This window comes from Somniosus microcephalus, chromosome 14 (genome assembly GCF_052327205.1).
Source record: "Somniosus microcephalus isolate GS21.2 chromosome 14, FLI_Smic_1.0, whole genome shotgun sequence".
NCBI lineage: Eukaryota > Metazoa > Chordata > Chondrichthyes > Squaliformes > Somniosidae > Somniosus > Somniosus microcephalus.
In genome coordinates, this window is record NC_141000.1 from 65,623,604 (window position 1) to 65,650,706 (window position 27,103).

The 27,103-nt window shown below is 49.7% G+C and overlaps 1 protein-coding gene across 3 annotated transcripts in view; it reads left to right on the top strand.

The window, feature by feature from the left end:
* The first annotated feature begins 22,195 nt into the window (after nt 1–22,195).
* LOC147107521 (OX-2 membrane glycoprotein-like) overlaps nt 22,196–27,103 on the top strand; it is a 63,458-nt gene continuing 58,550 nt past the window's right edge. Inside the window, exon 1 of one of the 3 annotated variants that reach the window (XR_015080825.1) lies at nt 22,196–22,510. Coding sequence is in view for 2 of the 3 variants with exons in the window: in XM_086006594.1 (XP_085862720.1) it covers nt 22,468–22,510 (43 nt within the window). In the remaining variant the exon portion in view is untranslated. The remainder of the gene's footprint in view (nt 22,511–27,103) is intronic. The other 2 variants (XM_086006594.1, XM_086006593.1) reach the window with 2 other exon arrangements.

Consider the following 27,103-nt stretch of genomic DNA (forward strand, 5'->3'; position numbering starts at 1 on the left):
AGTGTTCTCAACTTACGATTTAAAAAGTGCCTATCATCAGTTACCCTTGAAGGTCTCAGATAAGCAGTACACAGCCTTTGAGGCTAATGGACGGCTGTACCAATTTCGTCGCCTCCCATTCGGGGTTACTAATGGAGTGGCTGTCTTTCAACGGGCAATGGATGGCCTGGTTAAGCAGGAAAACCTAAGGGACACTTTTCCCTATCTTGATAACATTACCATTGCAGGTCACGATCAACAGGAACACGACGCCAACCTCCAAAAATTTCGGGATGCCCTCCATCGCCGTAATTTGACCCTGAATGAATCCAAATCTGTTGAGTCGCAACCGACCATCAACATCCTTGGCTACTGCGTAGGCAATGGTATCATTAAGCCAGACCCAGAAAGACTTCGCCCGCTCCAAGAGCTCCCGTCACCTAAGAATCCGGCTTCTTTACGTCGGGCTCTCGGTCTGTTTGCATACTACGCTAAATGGATTCCTCATTTTTCGGACAAAATCCAACCCTTGCTGCATGCTAGATCATTTCCACTGGGAACAGCGGCTGTTGCAGCCTTTAACCTTCTCAAAAAACAGTTGGAGAAAGCGGCTCTTCACTCCATCGATGAGAATCTCCCTTTCGTGGTTGAATGTGATGCCTCGGAGGTGGCGATCTCGGCTACTCTGAATCAGGAAGGTCGTCCTGTAGCATTTATGTCCAGGACCTTACAAGGTGCCGAGCTACATTATCCTCCGGTTGAGAAAGAAGCCACAGCCATCATAGAGGCAGTACGGAAGTGGAACCATTTTCTAGCTCGCCAGCACTTTACATTGATCACGGACCAACGATCAGTCGCCTTCATGCTCGATAATCGGAAACGAACCAAAATTAAGAATAATAAAATACAACTTTGGAGGATGGAACTGGCCTCTTTTGGTTATACCATTCTCTATCGGCCTGGCAAGGAGAATGTGGCCCCGGACACCCTCACACGGGCATTCTGCTCCACTATGTCATCCTCTACTCTCATGGATGTCCACAATGGATTGTGTCATCCTGGCGTTACGCGCATGCTACATTTCGTACGATCACGGAATCTCCCTTTTTCCACTGGAGATGTAAAGAAAATATGCTCAGAATGCCGGCTTTGTGCGGAATTAAAACCTCAGTTCTTCCGCCCCTCAGATGGTATACTCATACATGCAACCCAACCGATGCAACGACTTAGCATCGATTTTAAGGGCCCAGTGCCCTCTTCAACTCGGAACACATATTTGCTCACCATGATCGACGAATATTCACGTTTTCCGTTTGCCTTCCCCTGCTCCAATATGCTGGCGTCCACAGTAATCTGCTGCCTTGAGCAGGTATTTTCTCTCTGTGGCATGCCGGCTTATATTCACTCAGATCGGGGTCCATCCTTTATGTCAAGGGAACTCAAGGACTACCTCTCAGAACGGGGAATTGCTACAAGCAAAACAACACCATACCATCCCATCGGAAATGGGCAGGTAGAGAGGTATAACGGTATCATCTGGAATTCCGTACGTCTCGCTTTAAGATCTCGGGGCCTACCAGACCAGCAATGGGAAACAGTGCTTCCGGATGCATTGCACTCTATACGGTCCCTGCTTTCTACAGCCACAAATACTACACCTCATGAGCGGTTCTTTGGATTCCAGCGTCGCTCATCTCATGGGACATCACTCCCGTCATGGCTAACTACTCCTGGACCTGTATTACTCCGAAGATACGTTCGGACGTCTAAAAATGACCCTCTCGTAGACGAGGTCGAACTAACCGATGCCAACCCCACCTATGCAAACATACGATATTCCGACGGCCGAGAATCTACCGTATCATTACGGGATCTGGCTCCCTGCCCACCAGGACCTAGTGGGACATCGGGTGATGGCATTTCACCAGGAAACTCTTGGGACCTATCGGGTACCCCTCTCCAGGATCCTGATCGGACACCAACTAGCTTGGTGCCGGTAGAACCCTGTGCTCAAAGTTGCGACCCTCCCAGTACCGCGCATGAAAGTACTGATCCACCACAGACCAGCTCTGCACCTCCCTCTGAACAGAGGCAGTCCGACTTTGAACCTATTGGGGCTCGTACTCGAAGCCATGATCTCCCCGACCCTTCACAGGGCAATCCAGGCCACACAGACTCTGACCAATGGCCAACCGCATGTAAGCGGACCAGCGACCCTCTACGACGGGAATCCAAACGGGTGCGACTCTTCCTTGTTCGGCGGCTGCGGACCAAAAGGTAGACCACAGCCTCCTAATCCTGCAGGAGGGAAGAATGTGATCAAAATGATAACTTCCGGGAAGTTATGTCATCACTTCCTGTGAACTATGAACTATGAACTATGAACTGTGTACATACCTCACTTCCTGTCATATGTCACTTCCTGTTGGACTGGTATAAATACTGGTCTGTTCAGTATTGTAAGAGGCTTCTACCAGAGGCATGGTAAAGACCTCTCTTGTGTATATAGTGTGTTTATAAGTTACTTAAAGCTTACTTTAAAGTTACTTGATGGTAAGTCTCCTTTTTCTTACATCAGGCCACGCGGGCTCCCTGCTGTACGTCACGGATGACAAAACCGGCCGCCGGTTCCTGTGCAACACTGGAGCTCAGCACAGCATCATCCCGGCCTCCGCCCACGACATCCAAAAGGGCGAACGAGGACAGGCGCTGGCTGCCGCTAACGGCTCGGACATCCGGACGTACGGCACCCGCACAGACACCCTCAACCTCGCTGGTCGCCGCTACCGATAGGAGTTCATCACTGCCAAGGTACTCTCCCCTCTCATCGGCGCAGATTTCCTGTGCGCCCACGGCCTACTGGTTGACATCCCTCGACACCGCCTTGTGGACATGAACACCATGTCCCCCATCCTGGGCGCCATGGCCCCCATCAACCCGCCGACATGGCGTCACAGTGCCACGCCCGGGCCACGGATGACTACTCGGCACTCCTGGCCAAATTCCCGGCCCTCACCAACCCGACCTTCTCCGCGGAGGTCGCCAAACACGGGGTGGAACACTTCATCCCCACCACAGGCCCCCCAGTGTACGCCCACACCCGCAGGCTGGACCCGGTCAAACTGGAGATCGCGCGGACCGAGTTTGCCACTATGGAACAGCTCGGCATCATCCGCCGCTCCAACAGTCCCTGGGCCTCCCCACTCCACATCGCTCCCAAACCAGGCGGGGATTGGCGCCCCTGCGGGGATTACCGCCGCCTCAACGACGCCACCACCCCTGATCGGTACCCCATGCCGCACATTCAGGACTTCTCGGCTAGACTGGCCGGCCGCTCAGTCTTTTCCAAAGTCGACCTGGTGCGCGGCTACCACCAAGTCCCCGTCCACCCCGCGGCGTCCCCAAGACGGCCGTAATCACCCCCTTTGGGCTTTTCGAGTTCCTGCGGATGCCCTTCGGCCTCAAAAATGCAGCCCAGGCATTCCAACGGCTCATGGACTCGGTCCTTCGGGACCTGAAATTCCTGTTCGTCTACCTGGACAACATCCTGGTAGCCAGTTCCTCCAAGCAGGAACACCTCGAACACCTTCGCATCCTGTTCGGGCGCCTCAGCGACCACGGGCTCATCCTCAGCCCAGCCAAGTGCCAGTTCGGCCTGGACAAGATTGACTTCCTCGGCCACCACATCACCCATGCTGGGGCCATTCCCCTGCCCACCAAGGTGCAGGCCGTCCAGCAATTTCCCCGCCCCACCACCATCAAAGGACTCCAGGAGTTCCTCGGGATGGTGAATTTCTACAACCGCTTCATCCCCAAAGCGGCGTCCCTCATGAGGCCCCTGTATGAAGCCCTCCGGGGCAGGAGCGGCAAGATGGCGGTCGAATGGACGGCAGACGTATAAGCCGCCTTCAACTCCACCAAGACCGTGCTCGCCAACGCCACCCTGCTCGCGCACCCACGGCCCAATGCCAGAGTAGCGCTCACCACGGACGCCTCCGACCACGCGGTCGGCGCCGTGTACGAGCAGTGGGTCGACGGCGCCTGGCAACCACTTGCCTTCTTCAGCCACCAACTACGCCCCCCGGAGGTCAAGTACAGCACCTTCGACCGTGAGCTCCTCGCGCTGTACCTGGGGGTCCGCCATTTTCGGTTTTTGCTGGAGGGCCACCCCTTCACTGCGTTTGTCGACCACAAACCCCTGACATTCGCAATAGCAAAGACAACCGACCCCTGGTCCGCCAGGCAGCAGCGCCAGCTCGCGGCAGTGTCCGAGTTCACCACGGACATCCAACACATCTCCGGCCGAGACAACGTGGTAGCCGACTGCCTCTCCCGCCCCGCCATCCACGCCGCACACCTGGCAGTCAACTACGCTCAACTCGCAGCAGACCAGCTCACGGACCCTGATCTGCTCTCCGCACCTACCAACCTACCAGGGCTACGCCTGGCCGACGTCGCCTGCGGCCCGACCGCAGTCACGGTCAAGTGCGACATATCCCTATCTCAACCTCGGCCCGTCGTCCCAGCGTCCTGGCGCCGCCGGGTATTCGAGATTCTCCACAACCTCTCCCACCCCGGCGCCCGCGCATCCATCAAATTGGTAGCCAACCGCTTTGTCTGGCGTGGCCTTCGCAAGGATGTGCGTACTTGGGCCAACTCCTGCCTAGCCTGCCAATGGGCCAAGGTGCAGCAACACACGAAAGCACCCCTCGAGGAGTTCACCGTCCCTTCACGTAGATTCGGCCACATCCACGTGGACATCGTCGGGCCCCTGCCGCCGTCGCAAGGCCACACACACTTGCTGACGATCGTCGACCGCACCACGCGCTGGCCCGAGGCAATTCCACTGACCTCTACCACCACCGCCGACATCGCCAGAGCCTTTGTCAGCACCTGGGTCGCACGGTTCGTCGTCCCCTCCGACATGACGTCGGACAGAGGTCCGCAATTTACCTCTGAACTCTGGACCGCCATCGCACGCAATCTCGGGGTGACCATTCACCGCACCACAGCGTACCACCCCCAAGCCAACAGACTGTGTGAGCGGTTCCACAGGTCCTTGAAGGCATCTCTTCGAGCCAGCCTCCAGGAGGGCGCCTGGACCGACCGACTCCCGTGGGTCCTCCTCGGCCTGCGCTCCGTGGTTAAAGAAGACCTCCATGCATCGGCAGCAGAGCTCGTGTACGGCCAGCCGCTGCGCGTACCCAGCGAGTTCCTGCCCACCGCCACGACACCCTGGTCAGCCGACCAGCAACGCCACGACTTCACCTCACCGGCGCTACAGTTCGCCCCGGTGCCCATTGCCCGGCACGGCGAATCCACCTCACACGTCCCGCTAAGCCTGCACCAGGCACGGTTCGTTTTCATCCGGCACGACGCCCACCGCGGACCCCTTCAACCCCCGTACGACGGGCCCTACAAAGTGCTACAGGCTGGGGACAAATTTCTCGCCCTACAAGTGGGCAACAGGACTGAAAAAGTGTCGGTTGACTGACTCAAGCCAGCATACTCGGAGCCCGGTGAGCAGGTCCCAGTAGCTCATCCACTGCCACGCGGCCGACCTGCCCTCAAGCCAGTACACCCGGGTGCTCCACGCCCGGCCGTTCCACGTCCACCGGCGTCCTACAAGAGCCGCTCCGGCCGGCCCATCAGACTGCCGCACTGTCTCGTCCACACCTCCTAAGCGGATTCTGGTGGGAGCTGTGTGGCGGATCGCCACCTAAACGGGCGCAATCCACTTTTCCATCCGTGGACTATAAATCGGGCACCTTGCCTTTAAGAAGCATGCTGCCTTTAAGGCATGACAAAGGAGCGGGCGTCGCCCTCAGTGTGTACACAAAAGCGCAGGCGTCGCCCCATTATGTATTCGGGTTTAGTAGAGAGAAGAGCTGGGGCAGCCATCTCTCAAGAGAATGTAATAAAAAGCCATGTGTTCCTCAGATCGGTTTGGCCTCCATTCGTGTTCCACGGCAGCCTCAACAACAACATAATTCTGTAGCTCATTTTTAAGTGTATCATTAATTTTAACAATAGATATATTGTGACTATAAATGTTTACAAGTTCCCGTGCTCTGATTCTTACAGGTTGAATTGAAGTAAAACAGAAGGTACTATTTACAATTGGGCACTGATGTTTTGTTCCATAAGTATAATTCGATTGGTTTGTAGTTACACAGTATTTCCCATTTCCCACATAAGCAGACTGAGTTGGTTTTAACTCAGCAGTCAAAGCTTCCAATTTACCTCGGTTTCTGATTAATTAAACCTACATGTAGACAGACTGCCTCTGTAACTCATAGGGGCTCACTACCATGTCTCCATGTGTGTTACATCCCTCCAATCCCGTACCAATCATGTACCCATTCATATTAACAGTGTAGGGTCAGATTGCAAGATATTGCACATGGGTTCCTTCCCGTAGCACTCCAATATTTTCAATTCTATATACAGGAAGTGGTTTTACCCCATGTGGGATGATTGGAAAACACAAAACCAACTCCAGCATGGTTAGATTTTCTTTTCTACAACCTGATTTTACAGGGTAGACCTGGATCAAACCTCTGAGTTGACACTCTGTAATAGCTACATCATTAATCAATCCTCTCTTCCTTCGCTGGGACGGAATAGTAGTTGCTGTTGAATCAGAATCTCCATATATATTACGTCCACTTTTATGGCCATAACTGTTAAAGGCTCCTAAATCAATATTTGCCACCACCATTGTAATAAGTTGGAATAAAGACGTCTAGTTTCAGTTTTGCACCACTCAAGCAAACCAAAATCTGTCAAATTCAACATTCCAGGCACCACCTCATGGTATAAATCATGAGACAACACCTTACACGTTGGAATCATAGGAACATAGAAGATAGGAGCAGGAGTAGGCCATTCAGCCCCTCGAGCCTGCTCCGCCATTCAATGAGATCATGGCTGATCATCCAAACTCAGTACCCTGTCCCTGCCTTCTCCCCATATCCCTTGATCCCTTTAGCCTTAAGAATCAACACCAATCCATTTGCTGGTCCTGGCTCATGAACAAGACAGCTTACATCTTCTCTAGTGTGGTTTGGTGTAGGTTGCTTTTCTTTCAGCTTTAATACCATGCCCCTAACCCCACTCCTGCTTAGGCCATAACACTCTCGTTCCTGTTTAGGACTTTCACATATATACACCCCCTCATCCCATTCCCAAAAGCTTTTCCAACAATATCGCTTATCTTTACCTCTAGTTTCGTTCTTAATTCCTTCTCGAGCATAATCTACTCGGGTTAATCTTGTAATTTCCCTTAATAAGGGGAGGGGACGAATCATAGAAGTAGAATAGATCGAAGAGAAGACCTCGTCAGTATTTGGGGCACATGTCAAACAGAACTGAAGACCTTCCCTGTCCTCTACCACGTCAACTTCCATGGTACTGTTGTTACCACATGGATTTAATGTAACCCCTTTCCACCTACCCTCCCACAACTGTATCGTTACCTCTCGGGTTCCCATTTCCCTTCCTCCTTCCTGGGAGATCCGGCTCAGACCGATATCAGTTAAGGCTGTCACCGTTCCCACCAGCGACCAGGTATCCACGAGTGTCCACATTCTCCTAAAAAAACACAATAACACAAACACAATTTATGGACCATGGGGGCAAAATTAGGTCACACCCCCTTTGGGGCGCTAACTTCGCTGGGGTGCTACTTTTAGCACCCCGAAAATGTTAGCGCCGCCGCACCTGAAATTCACTGGTAGCGCCCCAAGAGGGAGGCGGGGCACTACTGGAAGCTTCCCACCTCCCTCTTGGGGTGCTGTGAGTGAATGTCGAGGCGTGGCCCTGCGGCACATAGCGTCGCGGTACTGCAGGCCTTCCTCCCCTTATTAAAGGGGAGGGGCCTAGCGCAGCGCAACACGGGGCCCAGTTGGGCCACCAGGGAAGGAGTGCCGGCAAAAGAGCCCGGCACTCAAGAGGAGTGCCGGGCTCATGGAGCGCAGCCAGCACCCTGCAGGGTGGGGGGGGGCTTCACAGGAGGCCGGGGACAGCAATGGGGGCAGGTGCTGGCAGGCGGCCAGCAACAAAAATGGCTGGCTGGCACCTCCCCTTTAATTTGCGCCACCCTGGCTGCACAAACGCCCCCCTGACCCTGTCGGACATGTCATCCAGTGGTAAGTCAGGGGGCGCTACTGAAGATCATGACCAGTGTGCGAGTGGGGTGCTGCGCACGGCGATGACGTCATCACCAGAGGTGCAACGCCGCGGGCACTAACGGTTATCACCATCACTAACCTCCTGCTGAATTTCACGGGAGGCGTTAGCGGTGCCGCGCCTGGGCGCTAGTTGCTTTGCACCCCATTAGCGCCCTCTTAGGACACGAACGGGAGGTGCAAATCAACCGAATTTTTCCCCCATCATATGGATACATAGACTATGTAGTCCATGGTTTCTTTGGCTTAGTTCCCCGCCTGCTTCTTCTCGGTAACAAAGCTGGAGGGGAAGCTTCAGGTAGAGGCAGCGGGGAGCTGGTGGATTCCGATTCCCTGGCACCAGCACTGGTATCCTTGATGAGCATCGTGGCCCAAGAAGAGGGTCATCGTCATCCCAGAACCGAGGTGGCAACCCTTTGCACCCGATCAGACTCATCACCGTTCCCACTGGTTTTGGTTGTTTAACATTCTCTCCCGGGTAGTATCGCTTACACTGATTAATGTGGAACCATTTGACCCTTTTTGGCAGTTGTACCGAGTAAACCATTGGACTGACCTTCTCCACAATACTATAGGGTCCTTTATATAAGGGTTCAAACACCCCTACTCTGGCGTAGTTACGCACCATTACCTGGTCCCCTATATCCCATTCTTGAGGCTTATGCAGTTCTAACAGCAACTTGTTACTTGCGTGACGTTTCCCTATATTTCGAGCTGCATCCCAATGGAGTGCCTTAAGTGTGTCCCACAAATCCTTCACAAACTTATCCCTGTTTACTTCCTTGACTTGGGTTTCCGTTAGAAATGGGACCAGCAAGTGGGCCGGAATTCTCATTAATCTCCCTGTCACCAATTCATGTGGTGAATACCCTGTTCTTTCAGAAACTTGGCCCGAATATTCATGAGCACCAACGAAAGTACCTCATCCCAAATTGTGAGGTTGTATCCTTTCTCAGTTTCTCCTTAAGAGTTTGGTTCATCCTTTCCACAATCCCTGACAACTGGGGGTTATGAGCCACATGCCATTTTCTTTCAATACCCAATAGTTTCAGGGTAATCTGCATCACCTGTCCAGTGAAGTGACTTCCCTGATCTGACTCTTCTATTCTAGGCAACCCCCATCTGGAGAAGTCTTCTTTCACTAAGATTTTTGCTGTATTCAGGGCTGTGGCAGCCCTAAAAGGAAAAGCTTCTACCCATTTGGTGAAGGTATCTACCAAAACCAAGCAATATTTATTGCCCTTCTTTGTGGTGGGCAGTGGTCCAATAAAATCAATTTGGAGGCACTGCCATGGATCTTCTGCCCTTTAAGTGTATCTCAATGGTGCCTTCTTCCTGTGAGGATCTGAAGAGATCGCAAAGCCACTCTAATATGCAAAAGCACTTCTCACCTCCATCTCAGAAGAGAAGCAGAACAATGAACCCACTAGCCTCAGCCAGCCGAAGAGGAGCCAGTTTTTCCCAACACAAAGACCGAAAGATATGTCCCAGACTTAGGGTCATTAATCCAATCACGGAATATTCATGGGTCCGATGATGACCCATCACTGATTAAGCACCGGAGTGCTTAGAAACAAAAGGATTTTAAAGATTGGCGGGAAAGATAGGGGTAGCCAGACTCCTATACAGATAGATTCTTTTCCACCATTCTTTCTCTCTCTCGCTCTCTCGCTCCACCAAGATCGACCTAACAAGAAGTACCAGAGGAAGAAGCTGCTGAGCGAAGCGATCGAGACCGACTGTGTGTAGTGGTAAGCATGGTCTTGAGTGTCCCAAGCCGGTAACCAGATATCCCAGGCAAGCTGGGTGAGGTGTAAGGGGCTCAGGGTTTTCCTCAGAAGTGACGTTTTTGGGCTATTCTGGGGTGGGAGCTTCGTTTGGTTCAGCCAGGCGAAGGGGTTTATGCGACTGGGTAATTCATTGGTAGGGGTGGAATTAGAGTCCACCATAGCAACAAGGGAATTACTGCTTGTTATAGTCCCCAGTTGTGTACTGTATGTATGTTATTTGTAACCTGGATTTTATTCTCCACAGGGATAGTGATTTTGTTTAGTAGTGCATGTTTTAGCCAGTGTATGTTAGACCAAATAAATACAAGTTTGATTTTTCACCGAAGTATTCCTGTCTGTGACTTATTTCATTTACACTCTGAATAATAATTCCCAGGTATAGAACTTTCGTAAGGCGGGGGCGATTCAAACCGTCTGTCTAGCAATTGGGTTAGGATCAAAAACCACTTACAGATCTGGATTGTTAGCAGTACATATTAAACAATTATCACAATATTTCCTTACATCTTCCCGCACATGAGGCCACCATCCAACCTCCTCCACTCGCTTCCACGTGGTTTCAAGTTCCAGGTGTCCGGCCTCCAGTCCGCCATGGGCCATATGCATAAACTCTTCTTGGTACCCTTCAGGGACCACCCACTTGTCTCCTTTAAACAGCATTCCCGATTTCATTTGCACCTCACTTGCTCCAAATGGTCCCTCTATGTGTGACCCTTATCTTTTCTTTAATAACTGCCTTCAACACCACATCTTGCATTTGTACCTTTTCCAGATCCAGTGGTAATGTTACCAAATCTTGTGCCCCCATCAATTTTGGTGTGGTACCCACTACGACTCCAACTGGTAGGGGTCCCACAGGACTCCTCCCTCTGCTCCAATTTCGCTAATTCATCGGTTTTTCCGTCACCTTCCCACATACAATTGTTTGTCATGTCCACTATGACATTATGGGCCAACATCCAGTCCGACCCAAAGACACCTAAACCAGGTTGATCCCACCTCATTAAAATACATGTCCACTTAGCCTGTAAGGGGCCTATTTTAAAACTTAAGGGTCTCGATACTGCCCCAGCCTGTTCATTTCCCGTAAAACCCGTCAAAGTGAATGGGGTGCCATTTGACAGAGGGGTGGTCGTGGGATTGTCCAAGTGGATTACAGTGCTCGGGGCTCCAGTATCCACGAGGTACTCTATCTTTCTACCCTCCACTACAATATTTACACATGGCTGGCCCCACTCATCATATCTGAGTGGACACAGATACTCGGGCTGTGACTGGGACAAGTTATCCTGACTTTCGCCAGTGACTACGTTTACCAATCCTTTATTGGCAGCTTGTTGCAAAACTTTGACCAAGATCTGCATGACCTTCTGCTCTGTCTCACTTTCCTGATTCTCCTGTGGGGCCGCTATTGGTTTGAGACGAAAGCCTGAGGAGTTCTTTTTAGGTTTCTTGCTTTCTCTAGCAAAATGCCCCCTTCCTCCACAGTTATAACAGGCCTGAATGTACCTCCTTCTTGCTGCCACTTCTGCCCACTTGTTTGAGAGGGGTAGCCCCTAGTCTCACACACCTTCCCTTTTTGTTTTGGCTTTTCCAACTCATCCCTTTCAGATGGCTGCACCTCCCCCCGGTCTGCTCAAAGGCTAGGGTTAACTTTCGCCGCAACATAGAATCCGTGTTGGCCTCATTTTCCGGATCGAATCAAGATCCCGCCTTAGCTGAGATACGGGGTAAACTATTAGCAATCACTGTACGCAGCCCATGATTCAAGGGGCCTGGCTGTAATTTGGCTCACCGCAATAGTTGTCCACACACCCTTTCATACGTGGGCCACAACTTATCTGCAAAGGCCTCCGATGATTTTCCGGGTTTCTGTTTAGTTTTCTCCACTTGCATTAATGGGCTCCCACTGTTACAAACCAACGCCTGCAAAACTTGGTCCCTCGCACCTTGTAAGGTGCCGTTTCCTAGTTTAGTGGTGGGAGGGAGGTTAGTGTGAACAGTATCAGCTTTTTATGTTCTGCATCCTTGCACCCGTTGAGGTGCGCCTGCTGTGACATCGCCGCAAACGTAGCCTGTGGGTCTCCCCCAAAGGCCAGTTTTTTAATATCCGATGCCATTTCCTTTAGCTGACTGTTGTTCTAGGGACTTAGGTAGTCACTCTGTAGGGCCCCCTACTGCTGACCATCCACGGTTAGATTAAACCTCTGTTGGCCGAGGGGATAAATAGGGGATCGCAAGCTTCATCAACCTTCTTCCCCTTCACTTTCCTCTGACCCCCCTTCTCCCAATCTTACCCCCTGCCGCGTTTTCACTATCCCTTCTGACCTTCCCCTCTCTGAGCCCGAGTGATCAGTCCTCAGCAAAAGCCTGAACTTCATCCCCTTACGCCCCCACTTCAATTAATTTCGAGCTCAGCACGATGCTGAGCTCTTTTTCCGACACCTTCACCTCCATGCCCACTTCGTTGGCCAGGAGTCTTCCCCCCGCACGGCTGACCCTTTCTCCTGCTTTCAGAATTCTCATTCTACCTGGACCCCTCCCTCTGGCCTCTTACCCTCTCTAGATCTTTTCATTGCTAACTGCCGCCGTGACATCAGCCGTCTCCAATTCTCTGCTCCCCTCACTCACTCCAACCTACTTCCCTCTGAACTTGCACCACTCCATTCTCTCAGATCCAACCCCGACATTGTCATTAAACCTGCTGACAAAGGTGGTGCAGTTGTTGTTTGGCGATCCGACCTCTACCTAGCGGAAGCTGAATGCCAACTCTCCGACACCTCCTCCTACCTCCACCTGGACCATGACCCCACTACCAAACATCAAACCACTGTTTCCAAGACTGTCACTGACCTCATCTCCTCTGGAGATCTTCCCCCCATGGCCGCCAATGTCATAGTTCCCCAACCCTGCACAGCCCACTTCTACCTCCTTCCCAAGATCCACAAACAGGACTGCCCTGGTAGACCCATCGTTTCAGCCTGTCCTTGCCCCAAGGAACTTATCTCTTCCTATCTCGACTCTATTTTTTCTCCCCTTGTCTGGTCTCTTCCCACCTACATCCGCGACTCTTCCGACGCCCTCCGCCACTTCAACAGTTTCCAGTTTCCTGGCTCCAACCGCCTCCTTTTCACCATGGACGTACAATCCCTCTACACCTCCATCCCCCACCAGGACGGCCTGAGGGCACTCCACTTCTTCCTTGAACAGAGGCCCAACCAGTCCCCATCCACCACCACCCTCCTCCGCCTAGCTGAACTTGTTCTCACATTGAACAACTTCTCCTTTGACTCCACTCATTTTCTCCAAATCAAAGGTGTTGTTATGGGTACCCGCATGGGTCCTAGCTATGCCTGCCTTTTTGTGGGATATGTGGAACACTCTTTGTACCAGTCTTACTCAGGTCCCCTCCCTCACCTCTTTTTTCTGGTACATTGATGACTGTATCGGTGCTGTCTCCTGCTCTCGCCCTGAACTAGACAATTTCATTCACTTTGCTTCCAATTTCCACCCTTCCCTCACCTTCACATGGTCCATCTCCGACTCTTCCCTTCCCTTCCACAACTTCTCCGTCTCCATCTCTGGGGATAGGTTATTGACAAACATTCACGACAAGCCCACAGACTCCCACAGCTACCTGGACTACACTTCCTCCCACCCCGCCTCCTGTAAGGACTCTATTCCATTCTCCCAGTTTCTCCGTCTCTGCCGCATCTACTCTGATGATGCCACCTTCCATACCAGTGCTTCCGACATGTCTTCCTTTTTCCTCAACCGAGGATTCCCCTCGACTGTGGTTGACACGGCCCTCGACCCTATCCGTTCTATCTCCCGCACTTCTGCCCTCACCCCTGCCCCTCCCTCAACCACGATAGAGTTCCCCTTGTCCTCACCTTTCACCCCACCAGCCTCCACATTCAACGGATCAACCTCCGCTATTTCCGCCACCTCCAGCGTGATCCCACCACCAAATGCATCTTCCCCTCACCTCCCCTTTCAGCATTCTGTAGGGACCGCTCCCTCCGTGACGCCCTAGTCCACTCCTCTACCATCCCCAGCACCCCTTCCCCTTCACCCAGCACCTTCCTGTGCAAGCGCAGGAGATGCAACACATGCCCTTATACCTCCCCCCTTCCCACTGTCCAGGGCCCAAACACCCCTTCCAGGTGAAACAGCGATTTACTTGTACTTCCTGCAATTTAGTATACTGTATTCACTGCTCACGATGCGGTCTCCTCTACATTGGGGAAACCAAATGCAGATTGGGTGACCGCTTTGCGGAACACCTCCGTTCAGTCCGTAAGGGGGACCCCGAGCTCCCGGTGGCCTGTCACTTTAATTCAGTGCTCCATTCCCATTCAGACCTCACCGTCCTTGGCCTCTTGCATTGTTCCACGGAAGCTCAGCGGAAGCTCGAGGAACAGCACCTCATCTTTCAATTAGATTCTCTACAGCCCTCTGGACTCAGCATAGAGTTCAAAAATTTCAGATCATAACCTTGGCCCCTATCACAAATATATATATATTTTATTTTATTATCCACACTTTTTTTGGCCTTTTTTCTTCCCTCCCACATGGCAGCTGTCCTTCATTCTGCCAGCGCAATTCACACTCCATCTAGAGCCATCCTTTATTCCTTAGCTTGTCCCATTACCATCTCCTCTTGCCTTGATGTCTTAATGTCTCTCAATGTCTCTTAATCTCTCCTGCTTTCTATCCTATCACTGACCTTCCCTTTTGTTCTTTTATCCCCGCCCCCTTTTCCCAACCCCTAACTTGCTTTAAAATCTATTTCTTTTCCTGCTTTTTTCCAGTTCTGACTGTTGCGTTTACAAAGATAATCCAGAGACCGTAACCAGAGTTCAGTTCATGTTGCTTTTTTAATGGCTGCCACACACACACACACTTCCAGGCAAAAGCAATCGAATACCTATACACAATACAATGATAACAGCACTATCAAACTCTATGTGCTCAGGCCAAGGCAATCGAGTACCTATCACCAATGTCAGACATAACATTTCCTCCCCCCTCACAGAATTTCAAACACGAAATGCAGTGACAAAGTCCTGTAGGTGGCCAGGGCGAGAACGTGTACGAACAGGCCGAGGTGTGGACTGGTGAAGAGCAGGCCGAAGTGGGGACTGCTGAGGAGCAGGCTGAGGCACAACATCTGCTTGGGGGTTGGCTGGCTGAGTCACATGTGCATCCCGCCACTCTGGGGGTAAGGCTTGGGGGTTAGGTCCATATAATCCTGCATCAGGCGGTGCTGACACCTTCCGAAGGCAGCTGGCATGCCACCGAGAGCCGTCAGTGAGGCAGAAAGTGGCTGGTCCAAGTTGGCGGCTGATTTGGAGAGGGGAGGACCAGAATGACGCCATCTTATTATTGTGGTGAGGCCTGCGGACTCTGACCCAATCGGAGACTGAGATGTTGGGCCCTTGGCCCTCTTCGACTGGTCAAAGCGGAGTTTCATCTTCTCCTGCTGTCTAGCGACTGTGGCTTGAGCTGGTGGAGCAGGGCTCTGAGCTAGCGAGGGGCGGAGCCTGCCAAGGGGCAGCATGAGCTCACGGCCTAGCATGAGGGATGCGGGTGAGACCCCTGTAGTGGAATGCTGGGAGGCTCTGTAGTGCAGCAGTGTGTGGAGGAGGGCCTTGTCAAACACACACCCCTGGGATAGGTGTGCTCTGAGGCCATTTTCAGTGTCTGGTTAAAACGCTCCACCCCCCCATTTGACTCGGGGTGGCAGTACGCGAATGTGACGGATGCCCTTGCTCTCAAGGTAAGAGGAGAGTTCCGAAGAGACCATTTGGGGGCCATTGTCTGTGGTGATGGCCTTTGGATGCCCCCAGCGGGAGAAGAGGGACACAAGGATATCAATGATGACCTGAGAGGTGACGGAGCCCATGGCAGTGACCTCTGGCCATTTTGAGTGCAGGTCATAGGTCACCACTAGGAACCGTTGATGGTGGGGGACACCATGGATCTCCCCGCAGACGTCCAGCTGCAGGTGCTCCCAGGGCTGAGAGGGCCAGGCAAGGGGTTGCAGGGGTGGGGGAGCTTGGTGGCCAGTCTTGCCACTTACAAGGCAGGCTGCACAGTCCTTGACCAGGGCCTCGATTTCCCTGTCGATACCCGGCCACCACACTAGGTCTCGGCATCATTGTTTGAGCTTCACTATGCCCAAGTGGCCCTCATGCACCATGGATAAAACACGCGCACGAAGGGCACTTGGGACCACAGTGCAGAGCCCACGTGCAACACAGGAGTCATTCCAGCAGGAGAGCTCCTCTTTAACTCTGGAGTCGGCAGACAGTTCCTCAGGCACCTTGCGAGGCCAGCCATCTCTGATGAAGGTGCACAGCTGGGAGAGGGCCGGATCCTGTTCAGAGGCCTCTTTGAGCTCCTGGAGAGAGACTGTGGTTTGGAGAGGCGTGTGTAGTATCTGGACGACATCCTGTTCCACATGTTCAGACCCGACGAGTGGGGCTGGGGCAGAGACAGTGCGGGAGAGCAGATCTGCAACAACATTGTCATGTCCTGGTGTGAACTGGAGACTGAAATTATACTGGCGGAGGCGGTCAGACCAGCGGTGTAGACGCAGTGGTCTGTGGCCTGTGCCGGATGTCGACAGCAGGGCAGTGAGAGCCTGGTGATCGGTTCGCAGGGTGAAGGCACGGCCATACGTGTACAGGTGCCACCGCTCACATGCCCAGACGCACGCCAGCGCCTCACGCTCGCCTACTGAGTACTTCTGTTCGGTGGGGCTAAGGGCTCGGGAGGCAAAGGCGATTGGTTTCTCCACTCCATTCTGTATCTGCGATAACACCGCCCCCACAGCTGCAGCGGATGCGTCACAGGTGATAAGGGTGGGGCTGGCGACGTCAAAGTGAGCCAACACTGGAGGCGACGTGAGCTGCGATTTGAGGAGGCGAACAGCTTCTGTACAGGCTTGTGACCACACCCAGGGCTCATCCTTTTGCAGGAGCTGGCGCAGTGGGGCTGTGGTGGCTGAGTACTAGGGCAAAAACTTCAGGTTGTACCCAGTCATGCTAAGGAAGGAGGCAACCTGTGCTGCAGAGCTGGGTTCTGGGATGCTGTGAATGGCATCCACGTTTGACTGGAGTGGGGATATACCATCAGCCGACAACCGAAACCCCACAAATTCGATCTCTGAAACAGCAAAGACACACTTTCGCCATTCAGTGTGAGCTTATGTTTTGCTAGAGCTGTGAAAACTCTGTGAAGGTGTTCGTCGTGAGTGGAGGTTGAGGGCCCATGCACGACGATGTCATCCAGGTAGATGGCCACCCCAGGAATGCCCGCGAGCACAGAGGACATCACCTTTTGGAAGCAGCTGGGTGTAGAGCTAAGTCCAAATGGCATCCTGGTGTACCAAAAGACACCAGCATGTGTCACAAAAGCAGTGAGGTCAACTGAGCCCACTAGTCCAATTTTTGAATTACCATACCCGCAAAGGGTAGTGGAGGGCGCAGAGAGTGGCAGGGAGCTGAAAAAGTGTTTGAATATGTCCACATTCAGCAGTGAGACGCTGGCACCGGTATCCAACAACAGCAGGATGCACACATCATTCAGGTTAATTGTGCATGACTTGAAAGCCACTACTGGCCCAGAGCTCACGTTGTGAATTATAGTGCTTGAGGACTGAGAGTGTTCATTTGTAGCAACCGGGGCAGAGCGGCAGACATTGGCAAAGTGATTTTGTTTTCCACAATTGCGACAGGCTTGGCCACGCGCGGGGCAATTCTGCACTCTGGTAGCATGTGAACGAGATCCGCAGTTTCCACACTGTTGCCGCGGTAGCGCGCGTTGCTGCCGTCGTGCGAGCATTACCGTGTCAGAGCTGTCGGGGCCGAGGGCGCTGTCACTGGGTGTGTGTGCTAGTTTCGCTGTGCATTCGGCTGCAGACTCCACTTGAAAGGCAATGTTGACTGCCTGTGACAACGACAGATCGCCGGACTCGAGTAACAGTCTTTCACGCACTCTCACGTTGTTTGTGTGCTCTATTAGTTGATCACGCACCATCTCATCTTGTAGTGCACTGAACTTGCACGAGCTAGCTAACCCCCTCAAATTAGCCACGTATTGATGCACCGACTTGCCGAGGAGTTGGTGACGCTGTCTAAAAATGAATCGCCGCAGGAGGGCACTTTGTGGGGCAGAGAAGTGTGAGCTTAACAGAGCCACAGCCTCATCATATGTTTGAATTGAGTCTGCTGTGCATAATGTCCCAAGAACACGCTGGCCCTCCGCTCCCAAGCAATGGGATAACAGTGCCTTTTTCCGAGCCGTACTCACAGTTTCTAGTCCAAGAGCAATGAGGTAGGTTTCAAAGGACTGTAACCAGCAAACCCATGGGATCAGGGGCTCACCTGGTAGTGCAAGGAATGGAGGAGGTGGTGGAAGAGAGATTTCAGCCATCCTTGTCGCCAAATGTTGCGTTTGCAAAGATAATCCAGAGACCGTAAGCAGAGTTCAGTTCATGTTGCTTTTTTAATGGCTGCCACACACACACACACACACACACACTTCCAGGCAAAAGCAATCGAATACCTATGCACAATACAATGATAACAGCACTAACAAACTCCATGTGCTCAGGCCAAGGCAATCGAGTACCTATCACCAATGTCAGACATAACACTGATGAAAGGTTCTCGACCTGAAACATTAACTCTGTTTCTCTCTCCATGGATGCTGCCCTGGCCTGCTGAGTTTGTCCAGCATTTTCTGTTGTTATTTCAGTTTTCCAGCATCTGCAGTATTTTGCTATCAGGATATATAAGGGGCTGTGGCCGGAGGCCCCGGAACCTCCGGTACCTGTGGACAATCCGCGTGCTGCAGGCCGTCTCCCGAGTCTTTTCCTAATCCCGTTTCTACCTCATCCTCACCTTCCTCGTTAAATTTGAATCTTGGACTTATTAAACACACCATACTCTTAGTTTTTCCCAATTGTTGTTTTAATTTATTTATGTCTTTCTGGCATTGGGTATAATCTCCTTCCTCATACTTCTGTTGCTGTAGCACTTTAACTGCTGCTTTAATATCCCGAGCTCTCTCCTTGGCTTCCTCTGCCCTCCTCTCATTTCCACCACTTTCCCACTCCCATGTATCACACCGACAGGTGCACTCCGTCACTTGACACTGTAAGTATTCTGTGGTGCTTGCAGATTTCAACCTATCTGCTTCTCAATTCTCTCTCCTCCTGCACTTCTTTCAGCAACAGATTCACTATGGCTTCTCGGTCACTGGCTTTTCTACAAAGTTCCTCTTTTTCCTATTCAAGTTGCTATAGACTCTGGAACAGTTCCCATGGATTGGAGGGTAGCTAATGTTACCCCACTATTCAAAAAAGGTGGTAGAGAGAAAATGGGGAATTACAGACCGGTAAGCCTGACATCGGTAGTGGGGAAAATGCTAGAGTCCATTATAAAAGATGTAATAGCAGAGCACTTGGAAAACAGTGACAGGATCGGACAAAGTCAATATGGATTTACAAAAGGTAAATCATGCTTGACTAATCTACTGGAATTTTTTGAGCATGTAACTGGTAGAATAGATAAGGGAGAACCAGTGGGTGTGGTGTATTTGGACTTTCAGAAGGCTTTCGATAAGGTCCCGCATAAGAGATTAGCGTGTAAAGTTAAGGCACATGGGTTTGGGGGCAAGGTACTGACTTGGATAGGGAACTGGTTGGCAGACAGGAAGCAAAGAGTTGGAATAAACGGGTCTTTTTCCGAGTGGCAGGCAGTGACTAGTGGGGTACCGCAGGGATCGGTCCTAGGACCCCAGCTAGTCACAATATATATTAATGATCTAGACGAGGGAACTAGATGTAATATCTCCAAGTTTGCAGATGACACAAAGCTGGGTGGACGTGTGTGCTGTTTGAGGATGCCGTGACACTCCAGTATGATTTGGACAGGTTGGGTGATTGGGCAGATGCATGGCAGATGCAGTATAATGTGGATAAATGCGAGGCTATCCACTTTGGTGGCAAAAACAGGCAGGCAGATTATTATCTGAATGGCAATAGATTGGGAGAAGGGGAAGTGCAATGAGACCTGGGTGTCCTTGTGCACCAGTCGCTGAAGGTAAGCATGCAGGTGCAGCAAGTGGTTAAGAAGGCAAATAGTATGTTGGCCTTCGTAATGAGAGGGTTCGAGTACAGGAACAAGGATGTCTTGCTGCAGTTGTACAGGGCCTTGGTGAGACCACACCTTGAGTATTGTGTGCAGTTTTGGTCACCTTATCTGAGGAAGGATGTTCTTGCCATGGAGGGAATGCAGCGAAGATTCACCAGACTGATACCTGGGATGGCAGGAATGATGTATGAGGAGAGATTGGATCGATTGGGCTTATACTCGCTGGAGTTTAGAAGAATGAGATGGGATCTCATTGAAACTGATAAAATTCTAACAGGACTAGACAGACTAGATGCCAGAAGGCATGGTCGGGGAGTCCAAAACCAGGGGTCACAGTCTAAAGATATGGGGTAAGCCATTTAGGACAGAGATGAGGAGGAATTTCTTCACCCAGAGACTGGTGAACCTGTGGAATTCTCTACCACAGAAGGCAGTTGAGGCCAAGTCATTAAATATATTAAAGAATGAGTTAGATATATTTCTTAAGGCTAAAGGGAATCAAGGGATATGAGGAGAAGGCAGGGACAGGGTACTGAGTTTGGATGATCAGACATGATCTCATTGAATGGAGGAGCAGGCTCGAGGGGCCGAATGGCCTACTCCTGCTCCTATCTTCTACGTTTCTACGTTTCAATTGTCTGTTGTTGTAGGCTCACTTGCTTCTGGTATCCCATTAACCAGACTGCCTTCTTCATTCTCCACCAACAGAGGGAGCCCTCTGTCCAATCCAGTGCCTTTTCCACTGGTTCCTTACTACCAGCGATATCTTTCACCCACGGGTCCGAAACCCACAATTTTTTTGTAACATACCCAATTACTAAACTCTCCATAGTTTCCCCCTTCTTGTCCGACATTGTAAAATCACCACTCGGTGTCCTGCCGCAGGTCGCCAGGAAATCTGTAAGACTTCACTTTTGTGTTCCGACCTCGAGGCTTACTGAGATGCTACAAGGTCAAACAAGATCGATCAAACGGTACTTTATTGAATTCGATCAGTAATATTTGCAATAACTGTGCACTTAACTATGGATTATTTTGCAATATCTATGCACGTACATGCAATATCTATGTACTTACACGCGTTTGGCCAATACAAACAATCACACTCAGTTGATCATTCCGAGTTGATTGTATGTAGGTCAATGGGTCTGATTCACCGGGCAGGATCTGTGTTTCCCGTCTGTGTCCAGAGTTCAGAATTCATTACTTTTTATAGGGTCTCTGTGTGCATGATCAATCACTGATCTGCTCAGAGATGATTTGGTTAGGAAACCCTTAGGTCATCTTTCATTGTGTTCTGGTTCCTTGATTAACTGCCTTGTTTGCTGTGTCCACAAAGTTCAATTCGGCCAGACTGCATAGCTTCAGGGTTTTCGCCAGCCTCGTAGGCTTATGATTTTTAAAGAAAAATATTATTTCATACAATCCTGCCACATCTTACAGTAGTGAAGTTATGCTAAACTTGTATTCAACCTTGGTTAGACCACACTTTGAGTACTGCCTGCAATTCTGGTTGCCATATTGTAAAAAGGATATAGAGGCACTGGAGAGGGTGCAGAGAAAATTTACAAGGATGATACCAGAAATGCGAGGGTATACATATCCGGAAAGGATGAACAGGCTGGGTCTCTTTTCTCTTGAAAAGAGATGGCTGAGGGGTGACCGAGTAGTGGTCTTTAATAGACCTAGAATAGCCTAGAAGGACAAGGGCTGCAGGTACATGGGAACACCACCACCTCCAAGTTCCCCTCCAAGTCACACATCATCCTGACTTGGAAATATATCGCAGTTCCTTCATTGTGGCTGGGCTAAAATCCAGGAACTCCCTCCCTTACAGCACCGCGGGAATAACTTCACCACAGGGACTTCAGCGGTTCAAGAAGGCAGCTCACCACCAACTTCTCAAGGGCAATTAGGGATGGGCAATAAATGCTGGCATTGCCAGCGACGCCCACATCCCAGAAGGGAATAAAAAAGTCCAGAAATACCCTTTATTTGGGGGGGGGGGGTGGAGCTGGGTTGCAGATTTCCCTTGCACGCTATGTACAAACACCCTTTGGTTAAATACAGCTGCTCAATTGGTTGTGGCTGCATTTCAGAATCTGAAGTGAAACAGTGCGGAGCTATTTACTCAAATACAGTGTTGAAAGTTTATAACACGTTGAAACATGTACCAAGAAAGTACAAGCAGCCAGTGACTCTGTGTTCAGATCTCCCCTTTCACTCGATTTCGCCTGGCAGCAGCTTTTCTACATGACTCAGGCTCTTGTCAGCACCGATCCCATGTCCATTGACTGAGACCTGTTGAAAACTCGTTTTTTGGATTCGTGGGACGATCTGCAGATGAAACTCTTTACCCTCGCACTGCTGGTCGCTGTTGTAGACGGTGAGAATCCTTTCCGTTAAATGAATACATGTTCCCATTAGTTCAAGTATATAATACGTGGTGCACTCATCGAACACTTTCTGACTGGGCTCCAGTGATCGAATGTAAATAGGAAATGATTAGGAAGAAGGAAAAATATTGGAGAAAGCATTACTCTGGTCACTAACAGGCAGCGACATAGCAAATGCTTCCAGAAAGAAAGACTTGCATTTATAAAGAAGAAACGAAGCAATGTGTTTAAGACGTGGTTATATATGGCAACCAGATCAATTAAAAGGAATGAAATTGTGAACATTGCTCTAATAATAGGTTTAAATGATTACCTTTAAAAAATGAACTCAAATGAAGATCTGATCTTTAGAGTGGAGTAAAGTGGAGCATTTTAACATTACAGTATTATGCGCTATACCTTCCAACACTGCCACCCTCCATACTGGCGGTTGCTCCCGTCCACTACCGGCTATTTCTTCAGTTCTCTTAGGTGGCTGGCCGGGTTGAGGGCTTGTGGCGTCACCCTGAGAGGGATCCATTTCTGGAGTGTGTCACAGACAGCCATTTGTCTCAGTACTACTTGGTCAAGTCCCTTCTGTGCATCCAGGGAGAGTATTCAATAGGGGTTTGGTGCTGCTGCACGGGTAGACAGTGTTTAGTCGGTATCAGGTGTTAACCCCTGTATGAAACCTTCAACGTGATGCAGTCTTAGAGCTGGAATGGTGTCAGTTCAGGGAGCAGAACCTTCTGGACTCAACTGGGTAACGGTCAGATCCTGGGTCTTTTACAGAGTGGAGACTTTTCAATTAACGCTTAGCCACAGGGTAAAGTTTGGGAGAAATCGAAGATAAGGGTGCAAATTGCGCTCAAAATTGTGCCCGTTTTGAGAAGTGTTTTTTTTCTTGAGTTTCTGCTCAAACTCATTTGCATATCGCCGAATGCAATATCTGCCATGAACCAGCGCATTAACATGCCGTGTTTTGTGTGTTTTAGGAAGGACCAGGAAGGTAAGGTAGGAGATGGGGTGGCATTATTTGTTAGAGTGAGACTAGTTCAAATGGAATTGAGTCTCTATGGATAAAATTAAAAGACAGTAAATGGCAAAAGTTCATAATTGGAAGATGCTACAGGCCACTAAATAATCCAAGAGAGGCTGATGTAGTTTTGTGGGAGACAATAAGAAAGACGAGTGGCAAGCCTTCAGTAGCCATCCTAGGGGATTTCAGTCTTCCTCAAACTAACTGAAGTGCACAATGGGGACAGTCTGCATGTGAGTGCGCATTTCTTGAAATTCTGAGGGACTTGTTTCTAAAACAGTATGTTAAGGAAGCCACAAGGGGTTTTGCAGTATTAGATGTGGTTCTAACAAATGAGGATGGAACAATAAGCAAAGTAAAACGGAACATATGACATCTAGTGACCATAATGTTCTGATATTCGGGGTAGAAATGGGGATAGAAAACAAAAGGAAGCTAATAAAAAGCTTAATTTAAAACAAGCTGATTTTAAGGAAATGAGAGAAAGCATGGGAATAGTAAAATGGGAAGAAATACTCCAGGGAGAGGGCTACTCTGGAATGGCAAACAGTCTCCTTGAACCCATCTTGTGCAACAGCGCCTGTGTTTTTCCAGAAATTAAACATCAGGTTCCAGTGCTCTGCACTCTGCCAATAGCCCACAAACTCTTTCTCCTTTCTTCACATTCATTCTGCCAGTCACGGGATTGTCAGCCAGATCTTTTGCTCCAACAGTGTCTTATTTGTAGCCAGCAACATAAATAATGTGCCAGTAAGTCAACAAATGCAGAAAAAATTAGACATTTGATGACAGATGAACAGTAGTCTGTGGATCTTGGGGATCCCTTGAGTTATTTCCATGCCGACTCAGTAGGCCAAGGGATCCAAGTTATAAAATGTGTGGTTTAAAAAACAACCATTACTGACACATCTCTTTTTTAAAAAGTAATTTGTTAAAATGCTTAATCAATTTTATCAATAAGTCAAGTCAGGTTGTTATTTATGTGCAAGTTCTGGCAGGTGACTTCATAGTCTGGTTTGAAATTGAGAGAGATTTATGGGGTTTAATAGACTCAGCACTTAACACGTCAAATCACTGCAAAGCAGCAATCAACAAAGAAATAGAGGGGGTGAAAGTGGTCCTCACCAGTAGTGTGAAACAAGCTCATAAGCCCATTTTACACTGCACCTGATTTTGTTTTCCATTAACTTCAATGGATAGAAAATCGGACGCTTTGTCAAATGGCTGCCGATTTGCTATCAGCCGTTTAGACCAATTTCACCCCAAGAGAGTTGAACTATATAACCAAAATAGTTGGATAACAATAAGAGGACATCATTTTAAAACTGTACAGTACTCATCAGACCACAACTTTAGTAACATGTCAGTTACCGAGACACAAGTGTGACATTCGGACAGTGGAAGCAATGCAGAATCCTAGTGACAGAAGACAGAGTTATGAAGAAAGACAAGAAAACCATGAGCTGTTCAGTCTTAGAAAGAGATCATTAAGAAGAGAGCCAGGATTGTCTTCCTTGTTGCCACATATAACGGGATTGAGGCAGAGAATGATGGAAAATTGGCTGGTGAGACTTTGCCTTCTTCCCACACTTGCTGGGACTGCCACACGCACCTGTGCATACAATGGCATTGGACCAGGAAGATTTCTCTCCCTTCCACCCTACTTACTGCCGCTACCTGGGGACACCACATGGAAGATGGCAGTAGATCATGGGAATTGGCAGGAATAATCCTGGGTTCCTCCAGCAGAATGAGAGGGCCTTGTAGTGGCCTTCTCTCCCTCCCATTTGGCTGCCAGTGACTTACCTGTGTAGGCTTCATTCTCTACTGATGCTTACAAGGTTGCAGCTATATCACTCGTTGGGCCGTTTCTGGCTGCGCTTCCTTGAGTGCTGCAGTAATGGTCCCACTGCTGCACCACCAGCATATTCCTCGGGGGGCTCAGTCTTAGCGAAACTCTGTCATGAAGAGGATATTCCCAGCGTACAACTCATGAAGATATTTAAAATAGTAAATGAGATAGAAAAGATAAAACCAAGCACTAATTCAATTGTGACAATAAGACAAGGGGGCACAAGTTTAAAAACGTGAAAGGGAAATTTAGGACTGATATCAGAATCATAGAAATTACAGCACACAGTGAGCTGTTTGTCCTATCATGCCTGTGCCAGTGCTAGCACTTCAGTAGAAGTTAACTGCTGTGCTCTTCGTCAAGCAAAGAATGAATCATAGAATCATAGAATGTTTACAGCACAGAAGGAGGCCATTCGGCCTGTTGAGCCCATGCCAGCTCTCTTGCAAGAGCACTTCAGCTAGTCCCACTCCCTCGCCCTTTCCCCATAGCCCTGCAAATTTATTTCCTTCAGGTGCTTATCCAATTCCCTTTTGAATGCCACGATTGAGTCTGCCTCCACCACCCTTTCAGGCAGTGCATTCCAGATCCTAACCACTCGCTGCGTAAAAAAGTTTTCCCTCATGTCGCCTTTGTTCTTTTGCCAATCACCTTGAATCTGTGTCCTCTGGTTCTCGACCCTTCTGCCAATGGGAACAGTTTCCCTCTATCTACTCCATCTAGACCCCTCATGATTTTAAATACCTCTATCAAATCTCCTCTCAACCTTCTCTGCTCTAAGGAGAACAACCCCAGCTTCTCTAGTCTATCCACGTAACTGAAGTCCCTCATCCCTCGAATCATTGTTGTAAATCTTTTCTGCACCCTCTCTAAGGCCTTCACATCCTTCCTAAAACAGTGCCCAGAATTGGACACAATACTCCAGTTGAGGCCAAACCAGTGATTTATAAAGGTTCATCATATCTTCCTTGCTATGCCTCTATTTATGAAGCCCAATTTTAACCGCTTTCTCAACCTGCCCTGCCACCTTCAACAATTTGTGCACATATACCCCCAGGTCTCTCTGTTCATGCACCCCCTTTAGGATTGTACCCGTTAGTTTATATTGCCTCTCCTCGTTCTTCCTACCAAAATGTATCCGTTCGCACTTTTCTGCGTTAAATTTCATCTGCCACTTGTCTGCCCATTTCACCAGCCTGTCTATGTCTTCTTGAAGTCTATCACTATCCACCTCGCTGTTAGACTATAGACTCTGGAACAGTTCCCATGGATTGGAGGGTAGCTAATGTAACTCCACTATTTCAAAAAGGTGGTAGAGAGAAAACGGGGAATTATAGCCTGACATTGGTAGTGGGGAAAATGCTAGAGTCCATCATAAAAGATGTAATAGCAGAGCACTTGGAAAACAGTGACAGGATCAGACAAAGTCAACATGGATTTACAAAAGGTAAATCGTGCTTGACTAATCTACTGGAATTTGTTGAGGATGTAACTGGTAGAATAGATAAGGGAGAATCAGTGGATGTGGTGTATTTGGACTTTCAGAAGGCTTTCGATAAGGTCCCACATAAGAGATTGGCGTGCAAAGTTAAAGCACATGGGATTGGGGGTAAGGTATTGACTTGGATAGAGAACTGGTTGGCAGACAGGAAGCAAAGAGTTGGAATAAACGGGTCTTTTTACGATGTAATATCTCCAAGTTTGCAGACGATA